The sequence below is a fragment of the Megalobrama amblycephala genome, linkage group LG10 (assembly GCF_018812025.1).
Source record: "Megalobrama amblycephala isolate DHTTF-2021 linkage group LG10, ASM1881202v1, whole genome shotgun sequence".
NCBI classification, from domain to species: Eukaryota; Metazoa; Chordata; class Actinopteri; order Cypriniformes; family Xenocyprididae; genus Megalobrama; species Megalobrama amblycephala.
This window is the reverse complement of record NC_063053.1, coordinates 37,574,849-37,587,011: the sequence shown is the minus strand read 5'-3', so window position 1 is coordinate 37,587,011 and position 12,163 is coordinate 37,574,849. Positions and strand designations below refer to the sequence as shown.

General features: G+C 38.6%; 1 protein-coding gene across 1 annotated transcript; it reads left to right on the top strand.

Moving 5' to 3' along the window:
* The first annotated feature begins 3,845 nt into the window (after positions 1-3,845).
* Positions 3,846-12,163, top strand: cfap36 (cilia and flagella associated protein 36). The gene is made up of 10 exons (XM_048206020.1): positions 3,846-4,098; positions 4,180-4,244; positions 4,321-4,419; positions 6,133-6,247; positions 6,656-6,743; positions 7,420-7,576; positions 9,629-9,710; positions 9,800-9,912; positions 10,364-10,501; positions 11,776-12,163. The coding sequence occupies exons 1-10, from the start codon at positions 3,996-3,998 to the stop codon at positions 11,857-11,859; spliced, it is 1,044 nt and encodes a 347-aa protein (XP_048061977.1). The 5' UTR covers positions 3,846-3,995; the 3' UTR covers positions 11,860-12,163.

Below are 12,163 nucleotides of genomic sequence, written 5' to 3'. Positions count from 1 at the left end.
ATTAAAAATGCTTTTTTAATTTTTGAAATGTACAGTATTGTGATGTTTACAGCAATGTCTGATGCTTCACAACAATAACTGTTCTGAGGCCTTTATTTATATCTTTTGCTTTAGTGTGTCAGTAGGGTTCCAAACATTCTTTTTGCTTATATTGAAGTTTGAGTATTAACAAATAGTAAAGGCCCATTACTCACAGCAGAAGTTATTTTTTGTTCTTCGCTTAGGCATAAAAAAAGATCGAAATACATTCATGTCTACCGTAAGGTAGTGTTCATGTTTTCACATCTGACCTCAACCGACTGAACAGGAAATGAGGAAATGAACCAGAGAAGATTTACAAATGAAGAAGGCGGAGCCTCAGATTTACACCTCAAAGAAGGCGGAGCCTCAGACTTATACATCAAAGAAGGTGGAGCCTCAGATTTACACCTGTCAAGTCAAGTCACCTTTATTTATATAGCACTTTTTACAATGCAGATCGTGTCAAAGCAGCTTTACATTGATAACTGGTACATTATTTTGGCTGCACAGCAGCTCTTAAAGAATAGTGTCAATGCAGATCAAAGCACTGTTGAATATCAAATGTCAAGTCAAATGTCAAGTGTCCCCGACTAAGCAAGCTAAAAGGCGACAGCGGCAAGGAACCCAAACTCAAAATCGATCAAAAGTTGCCTGTGTTAGTCTGGATAAAGCATTTTATTTATTTTAATTTGATTTGATAATTACACAACATTTTCATGGTTAAGTCACTATTGTTCAGTTCGGCACTGTTTTACACTATTTAATAGAAATTTAAGATTTCATAGAAATCTAATTTAAGAAACAGCTGGATGTGACGTGCAGCAGGATCCAGATGTGGATGAGTGTTTAATGTTAAAAACAATAATAAAATTGAACAAAGAACAAAGGAAAGAATGTAAACTGATCCTCAAACCCTCGCTCATGAAGACTCATCAGTTCTGCACGAATCATATAAATTACATATTTGACATTGAATATTTTTGTGTTTTTTGCAGTGCAAGTTGCATTCAGAATCCATTTGGCTCAACAACAAAAACACGCCGTCATGATGCTTCTGGACATTAAACGATTGTGATGAAACAGGTTACTTTATTTTTTAAAGATATTTAGTAGATTTTTCATTTCCACCTCTTTCCCACTCGTTCTGGTTCTGATGAAGACTGTAGAACAGGGTTTGGAGGGAATGTGACCAGTGGACACTGGATTTTCCAAGGATAGAAGTGTTTCTGGGACTTCTAGAGCTCATTTGTCACAGGCTCAGATGTTTTCATTGTTCTTGTAGAAGATCTGAGCTGTGTGTCGTTGCATGTGTTTGTTGTGTTGTAAAGCTGGACGAACAGAAGGTTTGCACAAGACCTTAGTGACGTATGACAGATGGAAATACTTGTGCTTCACACAGAGAAGAAGCTGGAAGAACAATGCCTGAGCAGACTCGTGTGATCCACTCTTTACTGTGTAAAGAAACGGAATGAACATTTGCTCTTGTCTTTTCTTCTCTATAGTGCCGTATATCCGAGTGAAATGCTTCTCAAACAAGAACAAATGTAGGGCGGGGCTTGATTTTGTCTGTGGGGAATTGATTGGATGGTTGTGGTTTGCTATTGGTGGATCTCATGTGAGTGACAGGTTGCCCCGCCCTCATCATCAGAGAAGAGAAGAGATGCTGCAAGAGGAAGATATTCTGATTCAAGATTACCAGAACATGAATTTAACACAATAATGATGTGCACTGATAAATCATGTAGAATAAACACTGCAATATTCTATAAAAGGGTCATTCCTGGGATTCTGCAATTTTTCATCCAGGATTTTATTTTATTTTTTAAACTACATATAATTAATTTTCTAAAAACCCCACATCATTAGGCACATATTAAACCTCCAACACATCATATTTCCCACCTCAGGCATTAAAGACCTTTTATTATTTTCATTTTTTTTTTTTTTTGTTTGTTTTATTTAATTTAAACACCTTTTATTCTACTGCTCATGTGTCCCTCGTAACAATTTAATAACTACAAATGTAACATGGGACTGAAGTTAAAAGTAGACAAATTGTGTCTGTGGTCTCTTTATTTTTATAAAAAAAAAGTTCTCAATTTAGATGTTGAACAAAAAACACAATTTTATTGTGTTAGTCCATGTCAGGTGGAAATCAGCAATAAATGCCTTCATTTTTAACTCTCTTCCCTATTTTTTCCAAAATCCCAGTTGAGAATAGTGTGACGGGGTTGAACACTGAGAGACTGAAACACTGTAGCCGGTGCCTTCAGTTTTCTATCTTCTAATTGTCACAGACACGTCAGGTTCCAACCTCAACAAATCACAGCGCACACCATCTCCAGAGTACTGATCACCGCCACCTGCACCTCATCACCTCACTCATCAGCAGCAACATAAAGAGCACACACACACAGCACTCCATGTCCGGTCTCGTTCGCATATACTTCCTGTTATGCTTACCTCAAGGACTCCTCTTCGTATACTCCAGTGTGTCTCCTTCCCTCTGTGTGCCTCGTCTACTGTGTGGGTGTGCTCCAGTCAGCTCCAAGTGTCTCCAGTGATCTCCAAGCTCCAGCGTAGATCTCCCTGCAATGAAAAGGACAGTAACTATTCCTTATATCACCCTCTGAACATCATCTACATCCATTCTACTCACCTGTTTGATATCTCATGCTCTACTGTGGTCAATAAACTACCGATACCTGTATACATCTGTCTGCCTCCTGTGTACCGTAACACTAATGTTCTCTCTCTCATATTGTGCTCTTCTCTCTTTCTGCTGCTGATGGGACTGACATTTCTGACAATGTTTATGTCAGTTATTCTATTTTTAACAAAACTATGAGTTTTCATGATTTTGGTAAGTTTATCTTTACTGAAACCATAATATTATTTTATTTTTAATTAAAATTATTCATAAATGAAGGAAAAACTCAACCCTGTCAGCCCCGAAGCAATAATGAGAAATATACAGATATGTGATGGGGTTGAGTTTCTTTTCACTGCTCCTCTTGAGGTGAAGGAGATGGCAGCAATGAAACAAGTATATTGTACATACTTATGAATTAAAATAAAATTTTGGAAAATTATAATTTTCCATCTTAATTGTATGTGACGGGGTTGAGTTGTTCAGCGTGACTGTCCCTCACTGACTATAATACACCTCAAAAATATGAAAACTATTATTCTACTTACCATCTTCTGCAGCACTGTTAAAGAGACCTGAATGATGTCATTTCTGGTTAATGATGTCACATATGACTGGAGTCTATGGAGTTAATATTGTGCCATAATTAAACAAATCCAGCATTTTGCAAACAAACACGATCTGCTTTGCAAAGGAAAACTCGACTCGCAAACACACAAAGTGACGTGCAAATACAAAGGTCAGTTTGAGCGGAAACAAATATATGTATTGGGTTTTACAAATATAAATAAATGAGCCTACTTCATATTTAACAAACCATCCTACAAATGGCACGTAACCTTTGAACAAATACCAAATCTAGTGCATACGAACACAAACCTGTCTGTTAAGACACTTGTCTTTTTATGAGGACTCTCACAAATGCAGTTGAGTAACATCCTCTTCCAAAACAGCAGATGGCGCTTTGCTATGGGTCAATTCACGAGAGAAGCCCCGAAACATGCGTTTATAATAATAATAATAATAATAATAAACTTTATTTCATCGCACCTTTAAAAGTTGCATCTCCCCGTGTCACGGTCACTTTAAATGCGCTCCAGCTCCGGAGGCGGCGCTACAGCGACATCAGCTGGCTCTCGAGCCGCCGAAGAAGGGGAAGAAGCTGTGACGCCCGCAGTGACGCCATCGGTTGCTATGGTCGCAGATTATGTTGCACATCACATCCGGGGTGCTCGCGTTTGTTTCTAACACAGTCTCTTGACGGGCGCGCTCTGATGTGTCCAGCATGTCCCGGGTGATGTGAGCGCGAGCGCGAGCGCGGATCATGGCGGATGACAGCGAGTGGGTGCTGGAGAGCGTCGCGGGGTTCCTGAGCAGCCCGGACTGGCTCATCCCACTGGCCGAATTCATGGAGAACAAATGCTCAGGTGTGAAACACTGTCACGAGTCTGCGCTCCAGCAGCAGCACCTGCATAATAACACCTGTGCCTGTCCTGTGTGTGTTTCAGTGTTCGATGATGAGGACGAGAACAAGCTGACCTACACGGAGATCCATCAGCAGTACAAGCAGCTGGTGAGAGCGGCTCTGACGCGCGTTAATGCCGCGGCTTGATCGCGCGCCGACTGACGCTGCTGTGATTGATTGACAGGTGGAGCGGCTGCTGGAGAACCACATGCAGGAGGTGGGCATCAGTGAGCAGCAGTTCCTGCGCGCCTGCGCGTCCTTCAGCAGCTCCAGAACTCTGCAGGTAAATCACATCACATCTCTGGATTACTGGCGTTATAATGCGCCTCAGATTATTACTGCGCCTTCACTGACTGCTTCTCTCTTCTGACCACAGTAATCAATCAAATCTCTCTTGTAAAGTCATAGAAAGGCTTTCTTTTGCTGTTAGAGCAGATGGAAAAGCAAAAATGGAGTTTGTTGTGTTTTCCATTCTTCACTGTAGAAGTTCACACAATCTGAGGCTCTTCTTTCATTGACACTGATGATGGACTTTATGCACTTTCATAACGCTTTATTTCTGTTGTTCAGAATGAAAGCGTCCGCCTGAGTCAGCAGTGTTTGGACTCAGAGTCATGTGACACATGCAGGTTAAAGCAGTTGATGGAGATTAGATAACTGACCTGGAAACTGAAGACAGTCGGTCCAGCTGCAGTATTAAATGCAAACATACGCAGTAGAAGATTTTGAATCGGTTCACGGCGGAGCTGAACTGATCTGAGCTCAATAATGTTTTAGAGCTGCTTTACCTCAGAATTAGTCTCATATTTGATGAAGTTTGCATCATTGATTCTGATATTTTCCTGTTTGTTAGTGTGAAGCTGAATCTGTATTAGAAATAAAGCTGGCTTGACATTTACACTTTACCATTATTTCACCATTTTGAAGTTTACATCTCTAGCCTCGGCACCAAATATCTTTTTTAAAATTGAGATTTAAAGGATTAGTTCACTTCAGGATTTAAATGTTCCTGATAATTTACTCTCCTCCATGTCATCCAAGATGTTCATGTCTTTCTTTCTTCAGTGGAAAAGAAATGAAGGAAAACATTCAGGATTTTTCTCCATATAGTGGACTTCACTGGGGTTCAACGGGTTGAAGGTCCAAATGTCAGTTTCAGTGCAGCTTCAAAGAGCTCTACATGATCCCAGACGAGGAATAAGAGTCTGATCTAGAGAAACCATCGGACATTTTCTAAAAGAAATGAAAAATTATATACTTTTTAACCACAAATGCTCATTTTCTCCTCCAACTTCAAAATCGTCCGACATCGTTGTTTTACCTTTTTTTGTAAAGGTCGTTTGACTCAGTCTTTGTAAACACTGGATCGGTACTTCCACCTACGTCACGCGTGACCTTTCCAACATGATTACGTAATGCGTGGAGCATCACAGAGCAGTGCAAGATGAGCATTTGTGGTTAAAAAGTATATAATTTTTCATTTCTTTTAGAAAATGTCCGATGGTTTCTCTAGATCAGACTCTTATTCCTCGTCTGGGATCATGTAGAGCTCTTTGAAGCTGCACTGAAACTGACATTTGGACCTTAAACCCGTTGAACCCCAGTGAAGTCCACTATATGGAGAAAAATCCTGGAATGTTTTCCTCAAAAACCTTCATTTCTTTTCCACTGAAGAAAGAAAGACATGAACATCTTGGATGACATGGAGGAGAGTAAATTATCAGGACATTTAACTCTGAACTGAACTAATCCTTTAAGTTTGTGATTTATTTAATGATGTTATAGTGGGTTTTTGATGAAGTTTGTAAGCATTAAACATGTTTCTTTTGAAACATGTATTTGTCAGGAATGTTATTTTTGATTTCTCAGATCAGAGATTTTTTACCTTCCTTTTGCAGTCCATATATAGTCCTTCATTCAGTGTGTGGATTTCTGTTCTGTTCGGCTCCTGTAATGTGATGACATGATGGCTTACTGCGTCTTCTTCTTCAAACAGGCAGTTTTCCAGCCAGTTCTTGCTACAGATGATTTTCAGATGTTCCGCTCTCTGATGGTCCAGAAGAACATGGAGCTTCAGCTGCAGGCTCTGCATGTCATCAAGGAGAGAAACGGTACTTACGCCACAAACGTGTGTCAAGCACATAGAAAACCAGCTCAGGTGTTCACACCTGCTGTCAAAGCAAATCTAATGCATTATAACTAAACTCGAAATTGCAAGATTATAAACTCAAAAAAGGTAGTATTGCAAGATATAAACTCGGAATTGAGAAAAAAGACAAAATTGGGAGAAAAACGTCAGAATTGTGAGATATAAACTCGGAATTGAGAAAGTCAGAATCAACACTTTACTATATATTCACATAGAAAACAGCTGCTTTACACTGTAATAATATTTCACTGTTTTACTGTATTTTTGATCAAAGAAACGCAGCTTTAGTGAGCAGAAGAGACTCTTTCAGAAACATTACAAATCATAACTTTCCCTGACGTTTGAGTGTGTGTGTGTGTGTGTGTTTCAGGCGGGCTGCCCGAGTGTCTGACCAACGGTGTGGACGTCATGAATGAACTCGAGCAGCAGGAAATGAAGATTCTTCAGGAGGTTCTCAGGTAAGTTCACCTCATTAGTGAAGTCTCATTAGTCGCCTCATCAGACCAGCAGGTTATGTAACGAGAGCAGATATGACACGCGTCCGTTCGTAAACACTCGTTAACACGCTCGTTAACTTTGATCAAACGTGTTCCAGGACGGCCGTGTTGAAAATCTTTAAAATAGGCGTTTTGAAGTCATAAAGAGCGGAGGAGTCGTTCACGGCACACATGACGTGTCCCAGATAAAGCGTCCTCAGCGCGAGGTTACGTCAGCTGCAGTAAAGGGATTGATAGCGCTGTCAGAGAGCCAAGTGTATAAAGCCACGGAGAGACCACTAACGTTAAGAGGCTTAGCGTTTCACTAATAGAGTCCCACTGAAAAAGAACGGCTCGATATTCTTAGTCTGCAGCGTTTCTGTTCCAGCGCCGGCCTGCCGCTCCCGACTCCAGCGCGGGTCAGTCCCGGAGATTCTGCTTCTATTAATTAAGATGCTGACCTTAATGAATGCCATTAAGAGATCAGGGTTAGCTCACAGATCACAGCGCTCCGCACAAACCTGCGTTCACAAGCAGAAACTGTTTGAATGTGACGTAACTTGAGCAGAAAAGCGTGTGCCGGGGCGTGTGAGTCTGTGGAGAAGCTCGGAGAAGAACTAATAAATGAGGTCCAGGTGTTGTCGATTTATTCCTGCAGGAGGTCGAAGGAGGAGTACGATCTGGAGATGATGGCTCACCGGACACAGGAGAAGGAGGAGCCGGCCTCCACGTCCAGCAGTCTGTCGGACACTCCTCCGGGAAACACGTGTGAGCCTCAGATGGCCTGTGACTCCGGGACACGGAAAACCAGCGCAGTACGTGACAGTCGCTGTGACTCTGACATCATTCATATACGAGGGGTTTTACTTCACCGTAACATTGTGTATTACCGTAGAGTTATTTTTTGCTGGAAAGTAGTAAGTAAAATTGATTTTAGGACTGAATATATGATATATGCCACGCTACACGGCTTACAGCGCTGCGTCATGCGCACGACGCTGCAAAAGACACAAGACGTGAGTGCAAAGGTCATTCACATCCGTCTAGAGCATGATCACATAGAAAGATGGAAAAGTAGCGCAAAGGAATGGAAAAACGTGTGAATTTTCATAATTATGAGATGAAAAATTTAAATTATGACAGCCAAAACTGATATACTGTGTCACAATTATGAGAAGAAAAATAGAATTTGACATGCTAAGAGAAATTGACAGTAATTATTATGAGAGAAAAAGTTGAAAATGAGTCAAAATTGACATACCAAGTCATAATTATGAGATGAGAATTAAAATTGAGTCTAAATTGACATACAAAATCATAATTATGAGATTAAAAATTGAAATTATGAGTCAAAATTGACATACTAAGTCATAATTATGAGATGAAAAATTGAAATTATGACAGCCAAAACTATATACTATGTCACAATTATGAGAAGAAAAGTAGAATTTGACAAGCTAAGAGAGAAAAAGTTGAAAATGAGTCAAAATTGACATACCAAGTCATAATTATGAGATAAAAAGTTGAAAATGAGTCAAAATTGACATACAAAGTCATAATAATGAAGAAAAGTTGAAATTGACATACCAAGTCATAACTATGAGATTAAAAATTGAAATTATGAGTCTAAATTGACATACAAAGTCATAATAATGAAGAAAAGTTGAAATTGACATACCAAGTCATAACTATGAGATTAAAAATTGAAATTATGAGTCTAAATTGACATACAAAGTCATAATAATGAAGAAAAGTTGAAATTGACAGTCATAATTATGAGAGAAAAAGTTGAAAATGAGTCAAAATTGACATACCAAGTCATAATTATGAGATGAGAATTGAAATTGAGTCAAAATTGACATACAAAGTCATAATTATGAGATAAAAAGTTGAAAATGAGTCAAAATTGACATACAAAGTCATAATAATGAAGAAAAGTTGAAATTGACATACCAAGTCATAACTATGAGATTAAAAATTGAAATTATGAGTCTAAATTGACATACTAAATCATAATTATGAGATGAAAAATTGAAATTGACATACCAAGTCATAACTATGAGATTAAAAATTGAAATTATGAGTCTAAATTGACATACAAAGTCATAATAATGAAGAAAAGTTGAAATTGACATACCAAGTCATAACTATGAGATTAAAAATTGAAATTATGAGTCTAAATTGACATACTAAGTCATAATTATGAGATGAAAAATTGAAATTATGACAGCCAAAACTATATACTATGTCACAATTATGAGAAGAAAAGTAGAATTTGACATGCTAAGAGATGAAAAGTTGAAATTGACAGTCATAATTATGAGAGAAAAAGTTGAAAATGAGTCAAAATTGACATACCAAGTCATAATTATGAGATGAGAATTGAAATTGAGTCAAAATTGACATACAAAGTCATAATTATGAGATAAAAAGTTGAAAATGAGTCAAAATTGACATACAAAGTCATAATAATGAAGAAAAGTTGAAATTGACATACCAAGTCATAACTATGAGATTAAAAATTGAAATTATGAGTCTAAATTGACATACAAAGTCATAATAATGAGATGAAAATTTGAAAATATGTTTATCTTATAATTGTGAGTTAGTCATTATTTCAACTTCTTATCTCATAATTTTGCCTTTTTAACTTGGTGTCTCATAATTATGAGGTTTTTAATGTCATAATTCAGATTCACCAAGAATGATTTTTGTTTTTTCTCTCATGTGGCGGAAACGTGCTTCCATAGTGATATGATCAGGAGCTGTAGTTTAGCTTCTGCTGTTGTGAAGGTGCCGCTGAATTGAGCCGTTAGCAGCAGGAGAAACGCATCTCAGACACTGAACGCTCTTTGTGCCGTCCACAGACCAACGGCGTGACAGAAGCTACAGAGCTGAAGTTAAAGCAGTCTGAGTCTGCAGCCGTCAAGAGTTCAGCCACAGCGTCACGTGAGTCTGTTCCCATCAGCACTTGCTCTCGCTGCAGAGAATATCACTGCTGTTTTCCCTCGTGAAGTGAGTGTGTGTGTGTTTCACAGGTAAAGCCCTTCCTGCTGTGAGGGCACCGGTCAAGGGTTCAGTGTCTGCCAATCACAAGAGTCCAGAGAGACGGAGAGACGAGGACACACAGAGAGACTCCAAACCGCTCGCGGTGAGACACACGCGTCACCAGCTCATTCACGGTGTCCTAACCAGCCGCAGCGTGTGATAGGAGGCGTCTTTTCCATGCTAGTCCGTGTTTTTGTTGTTGTTGTCCTAACCAGCCGTGACACGTGATGATTCTATTTTAGAAAGAGTTTCTATTTCTGTGTCATTGATCTGCTGGAACAAACATGAGCATTATGATCTCAGTTACTGATCATGTGCCTTATTTAATGTTAAAAGTGTCTAATGTGAGTTTGAATATCATTTTAGATCTTGATAATAAACTAAGCAAGAGCATTCAAAATGTGAACAAACAATTCTATGACGTGCGCTTGCAGAGAGACTCCGCCCACACGCTCTTCTGATTGGCTGTGATGTTTGATTGATTTCTCATAGTCGTGTCGTGTCTGAACAGTGTTAGTCTCTCTCTGTGTGTGTGTGTGTGTGTGTGTGTGTAGGATGAGGTGGCGTTACAGCAGCGCTCAGAGTATCTGAAGCAGCAGAGAGACAAACTCCAGGCCCTGAAGAGAGATCAGACGCTGAAGAGCCCCGCTGACGCTCCTCCTGCGGCCCCGGAGCCCAGAGCCTCCTCACAGGTGCCCACACACTCATTCACCTCCATCACACACCAGCAGAGTCACTTCCTGAGTTTAACACCTGAAATACAAATACCTGATTTTTGGGAGTTTAGTCCTCGTGGACAATAATTATTTTCTAAAATGTTGATTTCAGGATTCAAATAGAGCTTTTATGATCACATTTTAGTTTTTAGCAGTTAATCTCACCTAATTAAAGGATTAGTTCACTTTCAAATTAAAATGTCCTGATAATTTACTCTCTTCCATGTCATCCAAGATGTTCATGTCTTTCTTTCTTTAGTTGAAAAGAAATGAAGGTTTTTGATGAAAACATTCCAGGATTATTCTATAATCCTTCCTTATTCTACTTACAGAACGAACGCGGCGCCAGATCCGTTTTTTCCATAAGTAGAATAGGGAAGGCGTACACTGCAAAAAATGCTGTTCTTACTTAGAGTTTTTGTCTTGTTTCTAGTCAAAATATCTTAAAGTTCTTAAATCAAGAAGCATTTTCTTGACAAGTAAAAATTATTTTCTTGTTTTCAGGAAAAATAAGTCAAAATTAAGTACGTTTTTCCTTAAAACAAGCAAAATAATCTTATTTCAAACCAAGAATAAGCTATATAATGTTGTTTTCAATTTGGACTAAGATTATTTTGCTTACCCCATTGGCAGATTATTTTGCTTGTTTTAAAGAAAAACGTACTTAATTTTGACTTATTTTTCCTGAAAACAAGAAAATAATTTTTACTTGTCAAGAAAATGCTTCTTGATTTAAGAACTTTAAGATATTTTGACTAGAAACAAGACAAAAACTCTAAGTAAGAACAGCATTTTTTGCAGTGTAGGACATACAGTGTAAGCTTTTTGAAGAATATGGAAAGCGGAAACGAGTGCAAGGCGATCATTTGTGTTTATAAAGCATATACATTTGGATTTCTTTCAAAAATGTCCGATGGTTTCTCTAGATAAGACTCTTATTCCTCATCTGGGATCATGTAGAGCTCTTTGAAGCTGCACTGAAACTGACATTTGGACCTTCAACCTGTTGAACCCCAGTGAAGTCCACTATATGGAGAAAAATCCTGGAATGTTTTCCTCATTTCTTTTCGACTGAAGAAAGAAAGACTTGAACATCTTGGATGACATGGAGGAGAGTAAATCATCAGGACATTTTCATTCTGAAGTGAACTAATCCTTTAATAACAGAGATCTGGATGTAATTTCTCTGCTGGTTTTCGATGTTCCTCCATTCAAATGCTCAGTTTCTCCCTTCTTTTCCATATTCCAAGGAAATCTCTGTCGAGGAGAAGAAGAAGTTGCAGAAACGAAAACACCTGGCAGAGAAACTCAAAGAGGAAGTCATCAAGAAATAAAGCTCAAAACGGACTGTAAAGACGCGGATCACTTTTGTATATTATTTCATTTATATTTTTGTATGTACCTGTAGCTCTGTTAGATGTGATCTCATGTTACTTTATATGAACAGACTCGTGACGTCGCTCAATCTGGCATGATCCGTTTATTACTGCTGATGTTTAAATCTTTACTTGCTGAAATATTGTTATGCATTACAGAAACACTCACATACTCTTAAGCATATGCTCATATTTCTCTGTTATTATACGATCTGTGGACAGATGTTTATGAAATGACCCAATAAAGTATCATTTTTAGTCA